Raw genomic sequence first — 24214 nt, forward strand, 5'->3', positions numbered from 1 at the left:
AATAGTTAATTACAATGAGACATGCTACTCCTCCAAAGCTGCTGCTCCATATCTCCCAGAATGGGATACAACTCTACAGGGCGTGTTGCCCTGCCTCCTGCAAACACCAGCTGGGCAAACTGGGAGTGCTTCTGCATGTGCTATGGCACAGACCCACTGCTGGCTCAACACAGTGCTATGCCTCATGAACTGATAGAACCTCACTATGGTGTTTGGCCTCTCAGATCACACCATTAGCATTGCCCTCCTCTTGGATCAGCATCTCTGCTTGCCAGCGGTGCTTAAGGGCACTTGCTGCACCACTCGCCACAGCACAGGGCTCAGACGAGTGGTCCGGAGCTTGCAATCTGAATGCTACGGAGAATGTTTCTGATGCTGGAAATACCTTCTCCCTCGGATAACCCATGATTTGTCAGGTTAAAGAGACAAGCCCCAACAAGTGCTGGGGTTAGCCTGGAGATGGCCATTCAGAAACTCCTTTGCCCTCTGGCTGCTTTCACTGCCTGGATGCTTCACATACCTTTGGCTCTCGCTGGCTGGCAGAGCGGCTTCAAGCAGGGTTTCATAAAGACACTGCAATGAAATGAAAACCCTGGGTGGGGCCGCGGAAACTGGTATAGTTCATGCAAAGGTCACACCCTTTTTGTGTCACTCTGAGCACCCCATCCGAGCAGCCTGGCCTTGACCCGGGGCCGTGGTGGACTGGCACCCTGTGATGACAAGGTGTTGCACCTCCTCATCCACCCAACAGTCTCCCACTCATCCCATCCATCCGGCAGCAAAGGCCAAGAGGAGCACTGGGAAGGGTCTAATGCCCAACCCCAAACTCCTCCACGAGGGCTGTTTTTTCACCAGTCCTCTACAGCAGCCACATTTCAGGCAGGAGGAAAACAGAGGAGAGCAGCAGAAGTGCATGTGCTGTCCCCTTTGTTCCTCCCATTGCAAATGAAGGTCCGTTTTGGAAATGTTACTTCCTTCCAGCCCAAGCCCCTTGATGCCCCAATCTTGCTGCCCCAGGTGCCCCAATACATCTAAAAGCATTAAGTGTTTCTCCTGCAGAGCTCAGGTCCAGAAGTCCTGACTTCTCCCAGTCCACCCTTCACATGCCAAATCTGCAAATTTCCATTCATCCCAACCTTCCCTCCCTCCCTTGTATGACATCCTTCCCACACAAGCACCACATCCTTCCTGCCCCAAGCTCATCGCAAGGCTGGGTTCCTTCACTGAAGCAGATCAGAATGAAACATAAGCATGACCCTTTGAATCTAAAGGATTAGGAGACGTAAAGGAGAGAGCTGGATATATAAACATGTGCGTGCATGACTAGAGGAAGGCTACGCCACCCCACGTTGCCCTCCATGTCCCTCTGCTAGCTCTTGCTGGGCTCAGCTCTGAAGCCCTGAACTTCAGCCCCCATCCTCTGGGACTCCCCCACTCTATGGCTGGCTGGGCTTGGTTTTTTTCTACTGCTTTTCTGAAACAGTAAAAGGCTAGCACGTGCTTTTGATAAACCACTTAGAAAAAAGAAGAAAAGAAAGGGAAGGGAAGGGGTCCAAAAATATGGGATAGGAATTGTGCTCACAAAGACTCTGCCTGCCCAGGATGCCAGGGTCTGAAAAAGAAGATACGTCCAGGAAAAACTGGATGCGTTCCCCCAAGTTAGCAGATATTTGCATGAGCACACACCGTGATAGAGAGTCTGTAACCCAAAGGCTGTATAATGTAAATAGCAATATTGTAAATGTATTGGGAGAGGGAAGGAAAAACAGTCTCATTGTCCCAGACTATGCATGAGGAACACCAGTGCAGAGGGATGGGATGACTTAATCACGTCACAGGAAAATTGCAGCAGAGCCAAGTCCCAAATCCCAATTCAGGGACTTAACCACAGGCTATTCTGTGCTTTCTATTTTCTGTTAACAAAGAAAACAGTATTTCCCCAGATTTTGATCCCCAGTGATACTGCTGGATTTGCTGCCCAGTCATGAAATATTCCAGGAGTGGGAAGAGCAGATGAAGCTTCAGTGAGTCATGAGCAGACACTGCCTCATTGTGCAACCTGCACAGCGAGGGTCATATCCAGCCCTCCAACGCTGCCTCTGCTAGTGAGGCCAGACACAAAATACCTTGTGCCTTTCCACAAAATTCCCATTTTGGGGCTTTGTTTTTTTCTTTCTTTTCTTTTTTTTTTTCCCCTCCATTTTTTTCATTTATTACTTGTGGCTGTTAAGCCAGGCTTGACAAGACAAATCAACACAACCTTGTAGGAACACAGCTAACAACTGACCAGGCAGGGCACCGCGCCGCACAGAAACCCAGCGCTCTCAAAGCGTCGGCCAAGGGGAGCGGTGTTCAAACATCCATAATTGTTTAGCAGAGGTAACTTCACAAACACGCTTTCGATTGCGATCTAACCACCACGCGCACAAAACAGGGTTTCGCTCACCCGCCACCCCCTCACTTTCTGACTCCAGGCATGGGGCGGCAAGGCAGGGCAGCTTCCCCCGGTGCACAGGCGCGATGAAAGCTGGAGAAAGCAGCAGGGAAACTTCCTTAGCTCCCCCATGGATACTTTTTTTCCCCCCTCTTTACTTTCTAACTGTCTGCCAGGGTAACCGCTGTCAACCCACAAAGGGACACCAGGCAAACCATACCAGAAGCCCCTCTTCCCATGGCTCTGGTGCAAGGCAACCCCCTGCAGCCCCCAAACCGTGGCTCTCCATCCAAGCAGCACAAACCAGCCACGTGAGCAAGTTCTGGACACTTTCTCCCCCCCTTTTTTTTTTAAATGCCTTTTCATCACGGTTTCCCTGGAAAGAGGAAGCAGCTAACCTAAAAGGGCAGAAATGCCTGGGAGGAAGGAGGGTGCTGTGGGGAGAAGGGGCAGGTGGACATACCCTGTGAGCCGGCACAGCCACACTCACAAGGCTCCCACCAAATCCCTGCCGAAAGCTAAGTGGGAGTGAGTGTTTTGAAGGAAAGTGGGGAGCTCCTGACAAGGCTGAGGAAGGGGCTGCCAACAGCATCCAGTTAGCTCAACCCAAGCCCAGCCCTTCTCAGCCATACCCCATGAGGGCAGCCACAAGGCATAGGCTCTCCCTCCCATGAGCTGCTGGCTCCTGTCCCCAAACCCCACTCTTCCTCCCTTGAGAAAGGGCCCCACCTATGGGTGAAAGACCAAAGAGGAGCTCTTGGCCCCATTATCATGCCTCCCTCCACTGAAGTTCAGACCAGGGGCTGGAGGGAGAGGATGGAAGAGCCAGGTTTAGTGAAGGTGTGCGAAGGGGGAACAAGGGCACCTTTGCACTGTCAGTGTGGTCTTCCAATGTGTAAATAGGTGAAAGCCAGTGGATCCAAATCTAAAACTGGTGGCCTAGGAGTGGTAGGAGGTATCAGGTAGAGGTTTGCAGAAAGGAAGGGCTGGGGATGAGCTTGTTGGTGCAGACCTGTCTGTTCCATAAAGGCAACTCAGACAGGAGAAACTGCTTATGACCTGCATCCTGGTGACTTCTAGTACGTTCACGATCCAGCATCAAACTCCAGGACTGTGACCAGAGGTACAATGTGGTGATGGCCAGAGATAGTGCTTTGGGACTTTGATGTTAAGCAAGCAGAAAGCTTGTGAGGCAGACTGTTGCCTCAGCTGTTTCAGGCCTACTTCATGAGGAGGTAAATGATGCTATAGAAGTGCCTGTGCCTCTCCATCAACCACACAGAGCCTGAACAGCAAATTTAGGTGTGGCTGTCTCCACTGTAGGTATCTAAGATTAGGTGAGCTCCACCCAAAGTGCATGGAAGCATTTCTCAGGTTCAAGAATAAGTTAAACAAGCCATCAGAACTAGAAAGGTCTGGTGCTGGGGGTGGAAGAGAGGAGAAAAGTGCCCTAGACCTGAACTCTGAACAACCAAGTTGTGGAAGGATGAGGTGCGTGATCCACTATCCAGACTCGGTTAACAGACCTTACAGACATAATCTTTGGGACCATGGCTTCCAAAACTAAGATTGTTGTCATGCAGAGTAAATGAGAAAAAGAATCTCTAGATCCTGTTTTGTTTTGTTTTTCACAGAAGGCCACAACTGAGGCCTTCCTAATGGATTAGGGAATCCTAATCCCTCGACAAACAGCCTGTCTGCTATCCCCGCCCCATCTCTCCCACAGCACCACAGAGCTCAACCAATGGTGACAGACCACGCTGCAGCTCATGGATGACTTACTGGCAAGCAGACACCACCTCCCTCTCCCCAAAGTCTCTTGATACAATGGACAAAGCGACGCCTGTAGCAGTGTGACTGATCCATGCTGCTTGGCCGATCAACACCATCCCAGGCAAAGAAGTACCACGGTTTCTCCTGGAAGGGAGCAGGAGCAGCTCCTGGCAGCAGAATGCCCTGCTTTGTCCCAAAATGGAGCACAATGCTCTCACCCTTTGCCATGTTCCCACTCGCCTTCCCAGCTCCCAACTTTCAGCCATTTCGACACCCACAGTCTTTCCATTCTGCCACGAAGCGATGAGAAATTCCCTGCCAGAGGACATTGTTCAAATGGTTTATTGAAAAGAAATGCAATTCTCTACTCCAGGCAAACAAGCTCTTTCTTTTCCCCTTGAGGAAGAAGAATAATAGCAGAGCCAGGGAAAAAAAACTATCCCCCAAGCCTGCTGTAACAATATTAAATAAGAAACGAAAGGGGTTTGGCCAGGAAAATCCCAAGTTCAAAAGAATAATTGCTGCAAGAGATTTAAGCCTAAAGCTGAGTCACTAAAATGAAGAAACCTCTCCTTGTCCATAAAGAGCAAACAAATCTTGGGTCATGCAGGAAAGCTTCTGTACGTCCTTGTTAGAAAGAAAGAAGAAAGAAGCCAAATGTAATTAATCATAGTTCCAGAAGAAAGGATGAAATCTCTGTAATTAGCAACCTAGGCTCATCTTTCCACTTTTGAAGACTAATCCACCCTTCTCCTTTCACCCTTCACCCACAGCGCTGCCACAAAAGCCTACTGCAAACACCATATCACTTCTGTCCAGGGGTCCACAGTCACCTGCAGCCTGTGGTCCCCTAACAGCTTTCCAGTAAGTGTACAGGGAGGGGGGAACATGTGCAGAGAGCAAACAGAGGTCCTTTTCTTAGTCACCTTTTGTGGATGAGCTGTGATAGAGTTTGCAGACTCACCAGGAACCTGGAGACCTCAGCTGAACTACAGGAGTCATTTTCAAGCTAGGTATTTTATATCCACAATCCTGATACAACTGATCAATGACCAGAAAACACCAATTAAAAAAAAAGCATACAAATATGAAAACACTTTCCAAATGGTTAAGATTACAACTGCTTGCGTTAATAAATTGGCTTATACCTGATCCTCAGGTGGTGTAAATTTGCCTCACCATCACCCTGCCCATAGAAAGCATGTTCTGCACAGCTGTACACATGTGTTGGTACAGAGGTGAGTGGACAGGGCTATATAGTAAGAGCAAGGTCTCCAGCAATTAAATTCAGCAGGGTGAAGCCAGCTGGCAAGCAGGTCCTCGATTTGCAAAAGGCAAAGCCACATTTCACAGATGAAACATGTCCAGGTTTGAGTAAAAGTCACTATTCCTTCACTACAGCTTCATTCAAAGTTTTGTAAAACATGAGGGAAAAGTGTAGTACTTCAGACAGAGGAAGAGGAAGGGCTGGAGCTGGTGGCTACTGCTTAGGAGCAGAGGTCAGGATCCAAGAGTCAAAAAATCCTGTGCAAATCAGAACAAGCCATTCAACTTCCCATGTCAACCCTTAATAAATAAGGGTTGATAAATATTATTCCAACAATGAAAACAACGAAAGAGCAACTCTTTAGGTCAAGTACATCAATGGTAAATGCAATACAGTGGAATAATACCAAAATGACATCAGCTGATGAACTGGGACTGATTTCTATCCCCTCTCTTGTATACAAACCACTACTAACATATGAATAATGCTGTCAACAACAGAGAGGGAACGCTGGCCAACTTTGTGGTGAGGGAGAGCGAAGAATGCAGAGTGGACAAAAATCTCCAGCCTCGCTCTTCCATGACATGGCAGAAAGGCTTATTTTCAAAGGAAGGAGATTCGGTCATTTTTCTATGAAAAAAAAAAAAAGGAAGCGATTACGCAGCTCCGAGTACAGGTGGAGCCTTCCTGTACAAATGTGGGAAACAGGGAGGGATGATTAAGTCAGTCTGTGGGATATGGCAACAGGGCCAGAGAGCCTTGGGTACGTCCATAATGCGACATCCACTCCTTTCCCTCCAGTTCAGTGCTGCAGACACAGCCAGAGGGGCTGGGGATGCTCCAGGGGCTGTTTCACAGCACAGAGCTGTCTTTGCTCGCAGGGCTGAATTACCCTTCACCATCAATCTCAGCCAAAACACTGAAAATAGGTGGATTGCTCCTCCAAGGTTTGCACAGAAACCTGGCAGGGGAGCCAAGCACAGTGTCAGAGCAAAGGTGGCTACAAAACACCCAGAGTGGCCTCCCCTGTGCAGTCCTTCAGCCTAGAGCTGCTATTCATAAAATCAAATCAACTCTCTGCACGTCAGGGTGGCCAGACGGGTCCTGCCAGCATGCTGGGGTTTGTCCCTTGTCAATGGGAACCCCTACCATGCTTCCACAGGGATCACAGAATCAACCAGGTTGGAAGAGACCTCTGGGATCATCGAGTCCAACCGTTGCCCTGACACCACCATGTCAACTAGACCATGGCATAAGTGCCATGTCCAGTCTTTTCTTAAACACATCCAGAGATGGTGACTCCACCACCTCCCTGGGCAGCCCATTCCAATGTCTAATAACCCTTTCTGAAAAGAAATTCGTCCTAATGTCCAACCTGAACCTCCCCTGGCGAAGCCTGAGGCTGTGTCCTCTTGTCCTATCGCTAGTTGCCTGGGAGAAGAGGCCAACTCCCACTTCACTACAACCACCCTTCAGATAGTTGTAGACTGCAATAAGGTCACCTCTGAGCCTCCTCTTCTTCAGGCTAAACAACCCCAGCTCCCTCAGCCGTTCCTCGTAGGTCAGACCCTCCAGACCCTTCACCGGCTTGGTCGCCCTCCTCTGGACTCGCTCCAACACCTCAACATCTTTCTTGAAGTGCGGGGCCCAGAACTGGACACAGTACTCAAGATGTGGCCTCACCAGTGCCGAGTACAGAGGGACGATCACTTCCCTAGACCGGCTGGCTACACTATTCCTAATAGAGGCCAGGATGCACAGATCCTCGTGAAGAAAACCAAATGCTGCCAGCAGACAGGCTGCTTTCCCTCGTCCTGCAGAAGAGCGGCCCCAAAGCCACCGCGATGGGATGGGATGCTCGGGGGCCGAGCAGGAACTGCGAGCCAAAGCTGCCCTCTGCCGGACACAAGGGAAACAGCCCTCTGCGAGGGGAAAGCCAAAAGCTATGTAGTGTTGCAGATGCAGGTCCTTTACTTTCACATAATTACAGACAACATTCACTTTTCTAGTGTTATGTTGCAGGCACAAAATGTCAGGGCCAGGAGTTTTCAAAATAAGCAGCAACCTGGGGAGTCTGGAACATCCTCTTGTCTGACAGCATCGAGCCCTGACATCCAAAAGCCAGACGGTGTTCAAGTGTCTCTAACTAATTAACTAAAATTAGCAGGGGATTCTCTCCCACTGCTGATTTTTCTATAAACCAGCGACTGATGCACACGCTGGAAAGTGAAACCCCATAAGTTTTTGCTAGATAACAATGCTACTTGATTGTTGATGTTTAAATATGGGCATATAACCACAGATTAAGCTGAGAACTGAGGTAACCTTTACTTTTAGACAACACACAGAGTGGACACAGTCACCATATTTCATGAAAAATAATAATAATTAAAAAAAAAATCACTCAGCAGCAACACCTATAAATACTTTAAAATCTTGAATTAGTTAATATTATTACCTCCCCAATTTTCACTTTTTGCAACCATATAACAACTACAAAACGAATCCTCCTAGCCAGCCTCAGACCAATTAAGCCAACACAGAATAGGCACCAACCACAAGAGAATTAAGGAAAACCTTTTCAGGTTTCAAGTGATAAGAAGAACAAAATTCCTGAGACTGCTGCTGTACCTTGGCAGTGTTGGGTCAAATCAATTGCTGCAGACAAAGGAGCTACTCCCTGAAGCAGCAAGGTTGAAGTCTTCTACGTAATTAACCTTTGGAGAGATTTGAGATGCGAAGTAGCATCACTGCAGCACCTAGATGCATGTGGACGCACAATGGGGTTCAGAGAGCAATGCACAATGCCCAGTGCCATAACTGGGTGTGCCCTATGCAAAATGCTTGGGTGACATAGCACCATATACAGTCCGCAGTGCATATGGCACTAGGAAAAGGATCATGAAAAAAATCAATGACACTTGACTCAGCTGCCTGAAGTTCATGAAAATTGATTTTTAATGAGATCACATCGCTGTATGAATGAAGGGGGGTGGGACATGGGCTGGTAAGGTGGCCCTGGGTCGCGGTGACGGTGAGAGGCAGCTGCAAGCAGCACTGGTGGGCAGGCTGGCTGTGACACCTGATGGACACTGACACTTGCCAGCAACACTAATCCCTTCCAGGACAAGGCAAACTCCTGAAAACCAGAGCTTTCCCTAATGATTTTTAACCTCTATCCTACGCTGTAGAGCAGCTATAATGCTCACAAAGGTTGAAAAAAGTTATTTCCATGCTAACCTGAATCTCCAGAAGCAAGTGTCCCTAATAAAAGAAGCAGAACAAAATAAATGCTTGAAAGTTCACAAGGGATTTTTTTTTCCCCACCAGAGAAATGCTGGGGAATCTTCCAGGAAGATTACAGCCACATGCACTTCCCTGCCTGCAAAGTTCTCTGACACACCACACCTTTTGAGCTTCCTTTACTAATAATGAACAGAGACCCGTAAATTCAGTAAAATCAGGCATTCCTTTCCTATTGCAGCACATAAGAGAAGGTGGCAGCCTGCTACGACATGCCAGGCTGTGGAAAGCACACAGGGAAGCGGCAGGCATGTGCTTCACCTTGCTGTGACAGGGCTGGATCTCCTCACTTTTTTCCCCTCACTGTCCCAAGCTTGCTTTCCCCTTTCCCAAGGTCTTGCTCTATACTGAGCATTCCCCAAGCACACCAATTTCCCCACAAGTTTCACACTGCTCCTGATTTCCTTTTCTCAGTTGTTCAACACTGTTTCTTAAAAGCAAGTGCTGCAATACGTGCTGCTTTTCAGCACACTCAGCTCCAAACCAAGAGACAGACAGACTCCATTTCCCACTTAAACTTGTTTTTAAATCAATTTAAGTAGAGATAAGATGAGATTTTCGACAACGTTCCCTTAAAAACAGTGGGAGTAGTTCTTTGTAGCAGTATGGAAAGCGAAATTTTGAGTTCTGGTACGATCCTCTACTGCCACCAGCAGTAAGATATAACCAAAAGCTGGGGAGAAGCAAAATACTCCTTAGCAGCTCCCTCAATGGTTGCAACAAGGCCAATGTCGAACAAGTGTGCCACTCACCCGAATTTGGTGGAGAGGACACCTCCCAGGGCAGAACCAATGATGATGCTTATTCCAAAGCAAAGACCCAGCTTCCCCAAAGCATCAGCACGTTGGGAAGGAGTAGTCAGGTCTGTAATAAACTTCTGAGCACCTGCAGGGAAACAAATCCTTTGAAAGCAGCTTGCCACAGGGTCTGAGCAGCAGGTATAAATTTTTAGGCCACAGAAACAGTGCCTGCCACAAAATGGTCCTTGCAACACCAGGGCAAATGCTCGTGCACACCGCTGAGTGGAATTGGTTCAGCCCATCAGTTGTGTGAAACAAAACACTCAAACCACTCAAATAAACCACTTCACAAGTGGCAAGAGGAGGCTTAACACCCTATCAACTTGAGTCCTCTTGCGTGAGTTACATGGACTTCTGGCAGCTAAAGGTTGTCGTATGGTTTTTACTAGAAACATCTAGGAAAGGCTGACTAAAGCAGAACAGCTTGGTGGGTAATGGAAGGTATTTTTGTAACTACATTTCATTTTGACTAATATACTCATTTTATAAGGAGAAAGTGAAAAGATCTCCTACAAAACATCCTGGTTGCAAGAAGTCCGCTGAGAAGTTTGGCATTGCTGCCAGCAAGTATTCATAGAAACGTTTTGGTTGGAAAGGACCTTTAAGATCATTGAGTCCAACCATTAACCTAACGCTACCAAGTCCACCACTAAACCATGTCCCTAAGCACCACATCTACACGTCTTTTAAATACCTCCAGGGATGGTGACTCCACCACTTCCCTGGGCAGCCTGTTTCAATACTTGACACCCCTTTCAGTGAAGAAATTTTTCCTGATATCCAACCTAAACCTCCCCTGGCGCAATGTTTCCTCTCGTCTTATCACTTCTTACCTGGGAGAAGAGACCAACACCTGCCTTGCTACAACCTCCTTTCAGGTAGTTGTAGAGAGCGATAAGGTCTCCCCTGAGCCTCCTTTTCTCCAGACTAAACAACCCCAATTCCCTCAGCTGCCCCTCATAAGACTTGTGCTCTAGACCCTTCACCAGCTTTGTTGCCTTTCTTTGGACACACTCCAGCACCTCAATGTCTTTCTTGTAGTGAGGGGCCCAAAACTGAACACAGTATTCGAGGTGTGGCCTCACCAGTGCCGAGCATAGGGGGGCGATCACTTCCCTAGTCCTGCTGGCCACACTATTTCTGATACAAGCCAGGATGTTATTGGCCTTCTTGGCCACATTGCTGGCTCATATTCAGCCTGTCATCGATCAACACCCCCGGGTCCTTTTCCACCAGGCAGCTTTCCAGCCACTCTTCCCCAAGCCTGTAGCATTGCATGGGGTTGTTGCAACACAAGTGCAGGACCTGACATTCAGCCTTGTTGAACCTCATACCGTTGGCCTCGGCCCATCGATCCAGATCCCTCTGCAGAGCTTTCCTACCCTCAAGCAGATCAACACACCCGCCCAACTTGGTGTCATCTGCAAGAGGAGGGCCAAGGAGAATCTCCATCCTTTACTAGTTGCAGGAGGAAACATAGTGACAAAGGATGAGGAAAAGGCTGATGTGCTTAATGCTGCCTTTGCCTCAGTCTTTAGTAATAAGATGAGCTGTTCTCCAGGTACCTAGCCTCATGAGCTGGAGGACAGGGACGGGGAGCAGAGTGAAGCCTCCATAATCCACGGGGAAATGGTTAGCAACCTGCTACACCACTTAGAAATACACAAGTCTATGGGGCCGGATGGGATCCGCCCAAGAGTACTGAGAGAGCTGATGGAAGTACTCACCAAGCCACTTTCCATCATTTATCAGCAGTCCTGGCTAACCGGGGAGATCCCAGGTGACTGGAAATTAGCATCTGGATGGTGAAGTCCAAGCAATTTGCTCAAGATAATATGGGAGGGTGAACCTGAGACTATGGGCTACCAGCCTTGCTTTCCTGCTGCTTTCCATAATCAATACACCTGCTGCTTCTGAATACACCTGAATATTCTCACCATTTCACCCCTGATAACCATCAAATGTTCCTCCTCTCTTCCTTCATGCTGTTGAGCCTGTTGACTTCCAGCAACATGAGCAAGAAGAGATGAATCAAGCAATAAATGCAATTTGGAATGTCACTTAGCCCTGACCAACCCTACCTGGTAGCCCATGCATGAACACTGATGGCAGCCTGGAGAGGAAGAGGAGAGGGATGCTGGTGGAGATGGACGTAAGCAGGAAGAAGGCAATTCCGGATGCACAGGAGAGAATTAAGGCAGCTCGGGTACCAAATTGATCCGCAAACCTGGTACAGAAATGGTACAAGGTTGTCAGAAGTGGGAGGTCATTACAAGTGTGATGCACCCAGGTGGATGGAGTTGCACAGACATCTCACTCTCATTTATGTGAAATGCTCTGTTCCCAAAAGAGGACTAGATATTCAGAGCTCAGCTCACTGGGTCAGCTCTCTTTGTTGCTGACTACTAGCAATACGAAACTTTGACTTGCAAAAAACCTAAAACAAACTCCCCAAAACTGGAAGCCTTTCTTGGAGGAGAAATGCAAGGACTAGCGCTGAAGTATCAGCTGACCACCTGGGAATGCAGGCACTGACACTTTGGTGTCACAGGGGAACACATAGTCAGATGCCACCACTCGGCCTGTCTCCAGACCCCTCATAAGCACAAGATAACATGTGCTTGCTTAAGTCCCTTCCACTGCCATTTCAACAAATAGACGTGATTTATCTCAGAGCTGCTAAAGACTAGCCACAGGCAGAGGCAGTTACAGCAGCTCAGCTCAGTAACTCATTCAATATTATCACTTCAGAGCACACAGCACCCTCAAATTTTACTTTGTGACTCTTATAGTTGGTTCACACCAGGGAAACAGGCTAGCTAATTTTTTTAATCAGGTTCAATGGCAATAGAAGTTATTCCAATGTCTTTCCATAGGATATTCAAAGCAACGTTTCTCATTCAGTACCACTTAAAGAAAATAAATCGATAGCTTTCTATTTAGGTTCAATAAAGACTTCACAATAGTGACTCAGATTTGCTTCTATTTGAGGGAAAAAAACAAAACACCCAGAAGAGGTTTTGGTTCAGGTTTTATTCAACTTCAAGGTACTTTAAAAAGCTAAGTTGGACAAAGTCCAAGAGTACCACAGATGGGGTTGTGAGAAATTGGGACTCGGATTACCATAAACTAGGCATTAGATAGAGTTTTTCACTCCAATTTCTCCTTCCTTCATTTTATCGAAGTTGCATATTACAGTTAGCAGATAAACGTTAGCTTGCATAGCAATTAGTTGTACTTATGCTAAAAGAAACAACTCCCCAAAAATGCCAAGACTAGTCTACAAAGCAAGCTATGCGTAAGTCATTAAAGTGGTTTGTGTTGAGGAAGAGGTACAGGACAAAACTTTGCTGTTTACATGAAAGTCAGGGAAGTTTGTATTAGCTGTTTGTAACCTAAAGACCATGATTCACCACGTAGTCCAGGGCTTTTTTGGTTTTGTTACTTAACAGGAAATTCAGTGCTTCATCTTCTCATGGCTGTTTAGGAGCATCAAACAAGAAGAACAAGGAAAGCTGACCTAAGCTACACATTTTTCTCTCTCTTATCCCCCTCCTTCCAATTTTCTCTTCATCTACCTTTACACTAAGGTCAAAGCAGCCTCACATTTAGGAAAATCCTTTTTATCTCAAACCTACATTGCAAATTTTGGCTTCAATCTGGCAATATACAACTTCTATCCTATCTACAACCAGTGGGAGTCCAGACCCAGATGGATTCTGACTTGCTGTTTTCCTTCCCTTCAGCATCTCTTCTGGACTTTAGTGAATGGCATGCACAGAGGAAAACCAGATTTCAGGTGGCACAAGATTCAGAATAGAAATATTACTCTGGTTTTGTATATTACTGGAAAAAGCATTCAAATTGGGCTCTTTGCACCATTTCCATTCTTAGGAATGTGTTTTCTTTCAAGCTGCATTGGAGAATTTAATGTTACTGTTATTAATTTTAAAATATGTATTATGGTAGTGTCCAAGGGCTTTAAGAGATCAGATCCTTGAAGTGCTACACCCCACGTACCAGAGGATCCTGTAGAGCTCACAGTCTACGTCAACTAGAATGGTAAATCTCATGCAGGAAAACTGAGGCACACACCAGCTCCGTACCCATTTATTACTTTGTTGATAGTAGCAGGACTAAGAAGAAAAGCTAGATTTTCTCATTTTAGTTTTCTGTCACTGGATTACACTGCTCTTTTGAATTTTTTCTGCTTTTTAGGGATGCATTCCCCCACCACTTGATTTTTTTTGGGCCATTCACATTTCATTAGGAACAGAAGCATGTGTCCCATAGAGTAGAGAGACAGAAAACCTGAGTCTTTTCCACTCTTTTCTTATTCTGACAGATGAGCTTATAGATGCATCAGTTCTTAAAGATGCATACAAGTCTAGCTTTGTACTAAACACTGATGTAGGTACAGTGAGATTCAACTGTAGAAATAACATGACCCTCAATTATTTTCATTGACAACTCTACTTAACATGAATAAATACTCTCTTTTTTTAGGTTTTCCAGTCACAAGACATTTCTAAGGTTACACATGGCTATAAAACGTTTGCAGGATTAAGCCGTTAGGATCTGGGCTCTGAGGACTCTGATGGTTTAAGCCTGTTCCCAGTATATTGTTACACTTAAAACGTGTGCCATTAAAACATCACTATGTTAATATAAAGGCCACTTCTATGTTGCGGTATTTCTAATTATAGTATTTATTTTCCTCTTGTCCATTTATGAAGTCTTCAAACATTTCAACAGGACCACGAACCAGAACAGGTTTTTTTATAATAATGGTTTTTATAATAATGATTTTTTATTAAAGTATAAAAATGCCTGGCCTTTTTCAGCCATGAAAAGGGTAATGAGAATTGTTCTCACTTACCTTCCAAAAATGGGACCTCCCACAAGTTGGAGGACACCAAAGGTTGTCTGGAGGTAGCCAAACCCCACTGAATCCAAACCTAGGCTCTTTGCTAAGTACTAAAAAAGAAAAAAAAAAAAAAAGCAAAAAACAACAGGTTAGGGGAAATGAAGTATACTATATTTCTGAATACAGAGCTTAATGTCTGTGTGAAGGGGACTACAGCTCCAAACAAGCACTTCCTTCAGTTCCCCATACCTACAGATGAAATCTTCACTGGGTTAGACACAGGCTGCTTAATAAAGACCAAAAGCCTCCATCCCACACCATCCACTAATGAAGATCAGCAGGATGTGATCAAAACCATCAACTTTGCACCAGGTGACAAACCTGAACCACCCTTTACCTTTGCAGTCCAGCACAGCTGAAGGTATTCAGGTACTGCTAAGGGGGATGAGGAATATTTTAAGTAACCTTCCTGCCTCCAGACCCTGCACCTGAGGCAGCCCGACACCACCCAGGAGATGACTGTGGTAAGGTCTCAAGCTGTTGTTTAATTGAACAAGCCAGAACCAACGCAAGCACAATATAGGCAAAATATTGCCTTTACTTATAATCTGGGTGGTACACCCACAACCCAAGCTCACAAAAACCACAGATGCACACCTTGAAGAACGACAGTCCTTTGTGGTTTTATCTTTTAAAATTGTATGCTCAAGAGAACGCTATTTCTGATTCATGTTTTCATTTTGTGCCATCTGCTAAGAGTTGTTTAAAACTCTCAGCCAAGTTCAGCTCCCAGATGGTGTGGAGGTGCCCCAATCTTGCCCACTTCCCTGATAGATGCTCTGCACCCAGGTCCCCAAACCCCCTGTAATCGAATGGTGGTCAACTACACCGATCTCCCATATCACAGAATCACAGAATGTTAGGGATTGGAAGGGAACTCGAAAGATCATCTAGTCCAATCCCCCTGCTGGAGCAGGATTACCTAGACCATATCACACAGGAACGCGTCCAGGCGTGTTTTGAATGCCTCCAGAGAACGAGACTCCACAACCTCTCTGGGCAGCCTGTTCCAGTGTTCGGTCACCCTCACTGTAAAGTTTTTCCTCATATTTATGTGGAACCTCCTGTGTTCCAGCTTGCACCCATTGCCCCTTGTCCTTCAAGGGATGTCACTGAGAAGAGCCTGGCTCCATCCTCATGACACTTGCCCTTTACATATTTATAAACATTAATGAGGTCACCCCTCAGTCTCCTCTTCTCTAAGCTAAAGAGACCCAGCTCCCTCAGCCTCTCCTCATAAGGGAGATGTTCCACCCCCTTAATCATCTTTGTGGCTCTGCGCTGGACTCTCTCTAGCAGTTCCCTGTCCTTCTTGAACTGAGGGGCCCAGAACTGGACACAATATTCCAGATGCGCCCTCACCAGGGCAGAGTAGAGGGGGAGGAGAACCTCTCTTGACCTGCTAACCACACCCCTTCTAATACACCCCAGGATGCCATTGGCCTTCTTGGCCACAAGGGCACATTGCTGGCTCATGGACATCCTGCTGTCCACTAGGATCCCCAGGTCCCTTTCCCCTACGCTGGTCTCCAACAGGTCTGTCCCCAACTTGTACTCATACATGGGGTTGTTCTTGCCCAGATGCAGGACTCTACACTTGCCCTTGTTATATTTCATTAAGTTTCTCCCCGCCCAACTCTCCAGCCTGTCTAGGTCCCTCTGAATGGCAGCGCAGCCTTCCGGTGCATCAGCCACTCCTCCCAGTTTTGTGTCATCAGCGAACTTGCTGACAGTGCACTCTATTCCCTCATCCAAGTCATTAATGAATATATTGAATAGTACTGGTCCCAGTACCGACCCTTGAGGGACTCCGCTAGACACAGGCCTCCAACTGGACTCTGTCCCATTGACCACCACTCTCTGGCTTCTTTCCTTCAGCCAGTTCACAATCCACCTCACTACCCGATCATCCAGACCACACTTCCCCAGTTTAGCTGCGAGGATGCTGTGGGAGACCGTGTCAAACGCTTTACTGACATCAAGATAGACCACATCCACAGCTTTACCATCATCTGTCCACTGGGTTATGTCCTCATAAAAGGCTATCAAGTTGGTTAAGCATGACTTCCCCTTGGTGAAGCCATGCTGAGTGCCCCTAATGATCCCCCTATCCTTGATGTGCCTAGAGACAGCATCAAGAACAAGTTGTTCCATCACCTTTCCGGGGATGGAGGTGAGGCTGACCGGTCTATAGTTACCCGGGTCCTCCTTCTTGCCCTTTTTGAAGACTGGAGTGACATTCGCTTTCCTCCAGTCCTCAGGCACCTCTCCCGTTGCCCACGACTTAGCAAAGATGATGGAGAGTGGCCTAGCAATGACTTCCGCCAGCTCCCTCAGCACCCGCGGGTGCATTCCATCAGGGCCCATGGATTTATGGATGTCCAGGTTGCTTAATTGGTCCCTGACCCAGCCCTCATCCACCAAGGCAGATTCCTCCTCTATCCTGACTTCTTCTGAGGCCTCAGGGTTCCGGGGCTCCTCAGGACAGCCTCCAGCAGTATAGACAGAGGCAAAGAAGGCATTCAGTAACTCCGCCTTCTTTTTATCCTCTGTCTCCAGGGCCCCCATCTCATTCATCAGTGGGCCTACATTGCCTCTAGTGTTGGCTTTACCTACAATGTATTTGAAGAAGCCCTTTCTGTTGTCCTTGACCTCTCTTGCAAGGTTTAATTCCAAGGAGGCCTTAGCTTTCCTAGTTGCCTCCCTACATCCTCTGACAACAGACTTATATTCCTCCCAAGTGGCCAGCCCCTCCTTCCACGATCTGTACACCCTCTTCTTCCACTTGAGTTTGCCCAGCAGTTCCCTGTTTAACCATGCAGGTCTCCTGGTACCCTTCCTTGACTTCCTACCTGCTGGGATGCTCTGATCTTGAGCTCGGAAGAAGCAGTCCTTGAATGCTAACCAACTATCTTGGGCCCCCTTACCTTCTAGTACCCTGTCCCATGGGATTTCCCCTAGCAATTGCTTGAAAAGGCCAAAGTTGGCCCTCCTGAAGTTCAGGGTTGTGATTCTGCTAGCTATTCTGGTCCTGCCACATGAGATCCTGAACTCTACCATCTCATGGTCACTACAACCAAGGCTGCCCTCAACCTTCACTGCTTCAACCAGACCCTCCTTGTTAGTGAGGATAAGACCCAGCAGCGCTCCTCTCCTAGTTGGCTCATCCACCATTTGCATCAGAAAGTTATCATCAATGCACTGGAGGAACCTCCTGGACTGAGGATGGCTGGCTGAGTAGCCCTCCCAGCAAATATCAGGGTAGTTGAAATCCCCCAGGACAACCAGGCCCTGTAATTGAGAGACTGCTCTCAGCTGCCTGTAGAAGGCCTCATCACCCTCCTCATCCTGATCTGGTGGCCTGTAATAGAGACCCACAACAGTATCACCCCTGCCAGCCTGCCCCTTAATTCGCACCCACAAACTCTCAACTCGCTCCTGATCTGCCCCTGGACAGAACTCGATACATTCTAGCTGCTCACTCACATAAAGAGCAACTCCACCACCTCTCCTTAGTGGCCTGTCTTTCCTGAACAAGACATAGCCATCCATGACCACATTCCAGTCATGCGAGGTGTCCCACCAAGTCTCTGTAATTGCCACTAGATCATAGCCCCCCGACTGAACACGGATTTCCAACTCCTCCTGTTTATTCCCCATGCTGCGTGCATTGGTGCACAGGCATTTCAGGGAGCGAGCTGAGCACACCGATTTCACCCCAGGGGGATGGGGGGCCTCCTGGTCTACCTCAACACTAGAGCGTTGCCCCAGTGGTGCAAGCCCAGCTACTACCCCATCCCCCTTCGAATCTAGTTTAAAGCTCTCCGAATGAGCCCTGCTAATTCCTGTCCCAGAACCCTTTTGCCCCTACGACATAAACCTTTCCCATGTATTACTGTCACGCCTGGTGTCTTATAAAACCAGCTATTATCAAAGAACCCAAAGTCCTGCCTGTAGCACCAGTCTCGTAGCCAGGCATTTATAGAGAGAATCCTACTATTCCATCCCACGTCATCACCTGAAAATGGAAGGAGGGAGGAGAAAACAACTTGTGCCCCAGACTCTTTCACCAACCGTCCTAGGGCCTTGTAGTCTTTCTTCATCCCCCTCAGACTACGGGATGCAGCTTCTTCCCCACCTGTCTGGAAGATCAGCAGGGGGTAGTAGTCTGTGGCCTTCACCAGGTTGGGGAGTTTCCTGGTGATATCCCTGATTCGGGCTCCAGGCAGACTGCAGACCTCCCTGTGATGGGGGTCAGCTCTGCATATTGGGCCCATAAATAAACTCTCTCTCAACCTACAGGCTCAGGGCACTGTGGGCTGGTTTAGCCCTAGGAATAGGGAGCAGTTTGCCCACGGAGGTGCAAAACCAGCGAAGAGATGTCCCAGGAGGCATGGGCTCACCAGAAACAGGGGTGAACATGTGTATCATCAATCCAGGAGCCCACAAGAGCAGGAAAAGGACCCAGGGGTGTTGGTCAACAGCCAGCTGAATATGAGCCAGCAGTGTGCCCAGGTAGCCAAGAAGGCAAACAGCATCCTGGCTTGTATCAGAAATAGTGTGGCCAGTAGGACTAGGGAAGTGATCATCCCCCTGTGCTCGGCACTGGTGAGGCCGCACCTCGAATACTGTGTTCAGTTTTGGGCCCCTCACTACAAGAAAGACATTGAGGTGCTGGAGTGTGTCCAAAGAAAGGCAACAAAGCTGGTGAAGGGTCTAGAGCACAAGTCTTATGAGGGGCAGCTGAGGGAATTGGGGTTGTTTAGTCTGGAGAAAAGGAGGCTCAGGGGAGACCTTATCACTCTCTACAGCTACCTGAAAGGAGGTTGTAGCAAGGCAGGAGTTAGTCTCTTCTCCCAGGTAAGAAGTGACAGGGCAAGAGGAAACGGCCTCAAGTTGCAGCAGGGGAGGTTTAGGTTGGATATCAGGAAAAATTTCTTCACTGAATGGGGTGTCAAGTATTGAAACAGGCTGCCCAGGGAAGTGGTGGAGTCACCATCCCTGGAGGTATTCAAAAGACATGTAGATGTGGTCTAGTGGTGGACTTGGCAGTGTTAGGTTAATGGTTGGACTCAATGATCTTAAGGGTCTTTTCCAACCTAAATGATTCTATGATACCAGATGGAAGAGTCCAGTAAGTGAAGCAATGATTCCCACTCACAGCTGGTTTATTACACCCTCAGAAAACCTATCTCTAACCTGAAATCTCTGATTTCTGCTGCCTGCTTTTTGGGTCACTCTCCCACTGCAAGCAAGTAGACACAAACTACATCAGCTTGACCTAGGGCCATCAGGCCAGGGAAGGGCTCTAGGTGCTACTGCAGTACAAATAAAAAAACAGCTTTTCTGCCTGGGCATACCCTGAACACAGTCACAGCTTGCCTGCTATGTAGGAATACATTTTTTGTCTCCTGCTAGAAACTCTCTTGTGACTTTGCTGGAAAACTACATAGCCTGGCACTGAAGGCAAGACATACTGTAAAGCAGGACAACCCATACTTACGGGCATGACTCCCATCTGCATGAAGAGGAAGGTCAGCTCTAGGGTTGCAATCAGATAGGCAATAAGGATCACTTGTCCCCTCTTGATCTCTCCCAAGCGTCTGCTCTCCCCCAAGGTCTCGCTCTTCATTCCCGAGGCTTCTTCCTCATGTCCAGAGCTGGCTTTTGCATTCATAGTGCTCATGGAGCGACTTACTGCAGGTCAATGGGCTGAAAAGTGACACAAAGGTGCTTTCTAGCTGGGAACGTGGAGCACAGGTAAGGTGCGGAAGTTGTGTTTACAGTCCAAAGCTTACAGTGTGAAAGGTGCTGAGTCAGAATGCCAGGGATTTATTTTTTCTTTCTTTTTTTTTTTTTTCTCTCTCTTTTGCTTACTTGCCAGGCAGGATCAAAGGCAACCACGCATTGAACCATGGATCTTGTTCTTCAGCCTTGTCCCAGGTGGGCTCATCGCTTCAAGGACAATCACAACAAAGACTAGCTTGAGAGTCCCAGCAGTGTGAGAGTGGACATTGCCCCAAACAAGAGCACGTGACAAACTCTTCAACTCTTTAACTGTTTCACTCCTTTCACTTTGGTTGCCTCTGGTGGCTCAGAAGAGATGACTTTTAATTCTTCATGAAAGGCACTTCAATTTTATTTTTGGAGGCTCCAAGTGAAGCTTACAGCAGAACAGCTATTTCCAAGTCCTCAAGCTTCTTGCAGCAGATTTATACAGATCCTGGAATAAGCATAGGTCTTACATACAGTTAGAGTTGCTCTCATCTACACCTCTAGCTGAGCCATTTTCCCTTCTTCACCAGGTGCTGCTGCAAGTTTATAGAGAGACTGAGCTAGCAAATATTCACATGTGTCTCCACTCAGACTACAAATTACCAGCCAATGCCAAAAACATTTAAAAAAAAAAAGTATTAAATCCACACAAATCATGAGGCTGACTGCAAACAGGGGTATTAAATAAACAAGACTCATTTGTCCTTTGGGGGTTTTGTTTGTTTTCTTGCTTGTTTACTTAGTGTTTTATTTGTTTGTCTGCTTGCTTCTTTGCTTGGGGGTTTATTTGTTTGTTTTCTTACTTGTTGAAGCCTGGAAGTCTGGTTAAGCATTATCCTTATTTTAAAGAGAAAAAGAAAGCAGATATCCCAATGCCCTCATTTTGTAGAATCATAGGACTTTTGGTAGGAAGGGACCTCAGGAGATCTCATCCACCCTCCTGCTTGAACACATCAGCTCAGCTATGGCTTTTTCTAGACAAGCTTTGAAAATCTCCAAGAAAAGAGATTTGCCCCCTCCCTGAGTATCTGGGAAAGAAGTTTTTCCTAATGTCCAATCACAATTTCTCAAGCTGTGGCTTGAGGCTGTTGTCCCTCATGGTATCAGCTGCCACTACCAAGAAGAGTCTGGCTGCATCATCTCTGGAGCTGCTCTTTACGTAGTTGCAGGTGGCTGTTAGATCACCCCAGCTTCCTCTTTTCCAGGCTGAACAAGCCCAGTTCCCTCCACCTCTTTCAAAGATGATGTACTCTAAATCCCTGACTTTCTTGGTAGCCCTCCCCTGGTCCAATGCAGTTTGTCCACAACCCTCTTGAACTGGGAGGCCCAACACTGGGTCAGCCTCACCAGCACCAAGCAAAGGGGAATAACAGCTTCCCTGGACATCCTGGCCATGCTCCTCTTCAAATGGCCCATTACATAGTTTGTCTTAGTCCTGATGAGCATGCACCATTGGCTCATACAGCATCGCCATCACCCGCGGTCCTCACGCTCGGGTTGCTGCGCATCCACTCAGTCCGCAGCCGGCATTAATGCAGGTGGATATTCTGCCCCAGGCTTGGGGCAAAATGTCACCACTTTCAACTTGTCGAAAACCTTGAAGTTTTGGTTGATCCAGTTCTCATGTTTCTTGCAGAACCTCCAGCCTGAGGTTCCATCATTGACCATGTCAGCCAGTCCCTCTAATTTAGTAACACCTCTGTTCAGAAACAGAGACTTGACTTGCTGCAAAGGCTGACACAGATACATCAATACAGGGACCCACACAGACATTTGCTGGCTTGGATCTGGAGTGGTTGTCAGGGCTCCCAGGTTTCCAACCAAGCCCAGGGAGAGGGAACTGTAAGATCTCCGGGCGAACCTTTTTATTCAATACATGTCACCGCAGAATCCTGGGATTTGGTGAGGGCTGCCAGGGTCTACCTTCTGGAGAAGGAGGGGGAAGACCAAAGATTTGATGTTTCACCAGGGGCAGGTACCATATCACTGGAGGCTGCACAGAAACAACTTTTGGCAAACTCAGCCAAAGCATCACTAAAAAAGCACCTTGAAAGAATGACTTTCCTACAGTGATACCAGCACTCAAACAGACCCAACTCACAATGCCCTAGAAGTCGTATTTGTTACCGAAGAAGGAAGATTACCCAGTGTGTATCCCAATTTAGCAAAGGATTAGTGTTCAACATTTGGTTCATCTCAGTGTGAAACAATGGATTTGCCTGCACTTTCAATGTCCTGCAGCACAGCACCAACATCATCGCTCCCCGGTTTGCGCTGGACAGGCACAATGTGCAAATTACCAGCATTGAATAGAAGAATAAAATTAATGACAGAACTCTGTTTATGGAGGTTTCGAGACAACCAAAAAAGCAACTCATGCAAATGCAATGTAAAACACTGCTTACGGGAAACGTTGCTGACTTGGACTTGAAAAGCATCAATATTCTGACTGGTGAGTTTGTCCCAGCAGCAACTGAAAACAGATCCCAGCAAGGCGACTGAGGGAAGCAATGACTTGCAGATGCAGCCACTTTCCACCAGATACGAGCCTCGTCCTGCCTGGGGCATGCAGTGCAGACAGCTAACCAGCCACATGCTCTCACTCAGATTTAGCTTCTTTTTACTGGCATTGACAAGGAAAATGGAGTTAAATAAAAAAGAGTTTAATTTTCAGCCTCTGGGCAAAAGACACAGTTCTGAGAAGCAGGGACCTAAACTTGGTGCCTGGTGTGGAGGTGACCACAGAGAATGAGATACGGTCACCAGATTTGATTCCTGTACATCACTGGATGCCTCTTGATGGCTCAGTGCCCAAGCCTGCTCCTTAGCATCCCAGATCAGGCTGCAAGTAAAAAAGTGCCCTGGGCCCAGCTTAGCAATCCTCTTCTAGTGATAGCCTCTTTGGGCAGGATCATTTATCACCCCATCCCTGGACTTTGGCATGGACAGGACAAAGGGAAGAGAGTGGCAGTTTTAAGCCACCTCTAAGCCGTGAGCCAAGCCATGTCCATGCTGCCCTGGCCCAAAGGATGCAGGCATGAGCTGTATTCTCCAAGCTTGGCCAAGACATTGGCAGCCCCGAATCATCTCAGTGTCCTCCCACAAGGTCTTCTGCGCAGGAACTTGGACTGTTATGACTTTCAGCGCGTGATTTTTAAAATTTTGCCCCATGAATCAGTCGATCTAGGGGCTAAACACAGTAGCATGAGCACCAATGGAAAAACAGCTAGTGTGATCGACACAAGGCAGATCATCCTCCTCCCCTGAGTGAGAAGCCTGTCTGAAAATGTCTGCAGGAGTCAAAGTATGATGGCAATTAACTCTGTTCCCAGCTACGCCCCGCTGAACACCGCGTTTGTAGCCATCCAGCTAGGGGCCAGTTCATCTCTGCCTGTAGTGATAATGCACCATTAATGACAGACAGCATAGGCTGGCATTGCATTTTTATCTAAAGGCTCCTTCTGGCTCAATAATACACTACACCATGGGTAGCACTCGGTCACTGACAAGCCATCCTTAAAAAATAAAGATTAATTTAAAACTGGGGAGGAATAGGTTATGAATAGGAAATGAATTTTATTGGGTAGGATAAATAAAATTTAAATGGACAGATATTCCAGGGAGACTACGGTGAAAGCAAGCAAGGAGATAAATGTCTTGTGATGAAACTGCAGATTAGGCCATTAGCTATGCATTAAGTCTTGACACTTATTCTCAACATTTTTGGAGTATTTATAGTTGCCTTCCCCGCTATATCTTTCCAGAGGCCTACTTATCTGGTGATCTCTGGAAAAACAGAATGGGAAACCTGAGAACATCTTTACCAAAAAATTTGTAAAGACTTACTGTTTATGTTACTTGGGCAGAAATCTTTCTCAAATCACTGGAAATGGGAAGGAAGGCCAGCTCAAAGTGCATGTGCTTGGGGAGGGGAA

At 47.2% G+C, this 24214-nt stretch overlaps 1 protein-coding gene across 1 annotated transcript in view; it reads right to left on the reverse strand.

Moving 5' to 3' along the window:
* The window catches only part of SLC22A18 (solute carrier family 22 member 18), a 72554-nt gene extending 52364 nt beyond the window's left edge, over positions 1-20190 (reverse strand). Inside the window, exons 1-4 of the mRNA XM_068399418.1 lie at positions 20008-20190; positions 14457-14554; positions 11659-11804; positions 9530-9662 (exon numbers count right to left, since the gene is read on the reverse strand). Of these exons, the coding sequence (XP_068255519.1) occupies positions 9530-9662; positions 11659-11804; positions 14457-14554; positions 20008-20190 (560 nt within the window). The remainder of the gene's footprint in view (positions 1-9529; positions 9663-11658; positions 11805-14456; positions 14555-20007) is intronic.
* Positions 20191-24214: the final 4024 nt, after the last annotated feature.

This window comes from Nyctibius grandis, chromosome 4 (assembly GCF_013368605.1).
Source record: "Nyctibius grandis isolate bNycGra1 chromosome 4, bNycGra1.pri, whole genome shotgun sequence".
Lineage (NCBI taxonomy): Eukaryota > Metazoa > Chordata > Aves > Nyctibiiformes > Nyctibiidae > Nyctibius > Nyctibius grandis.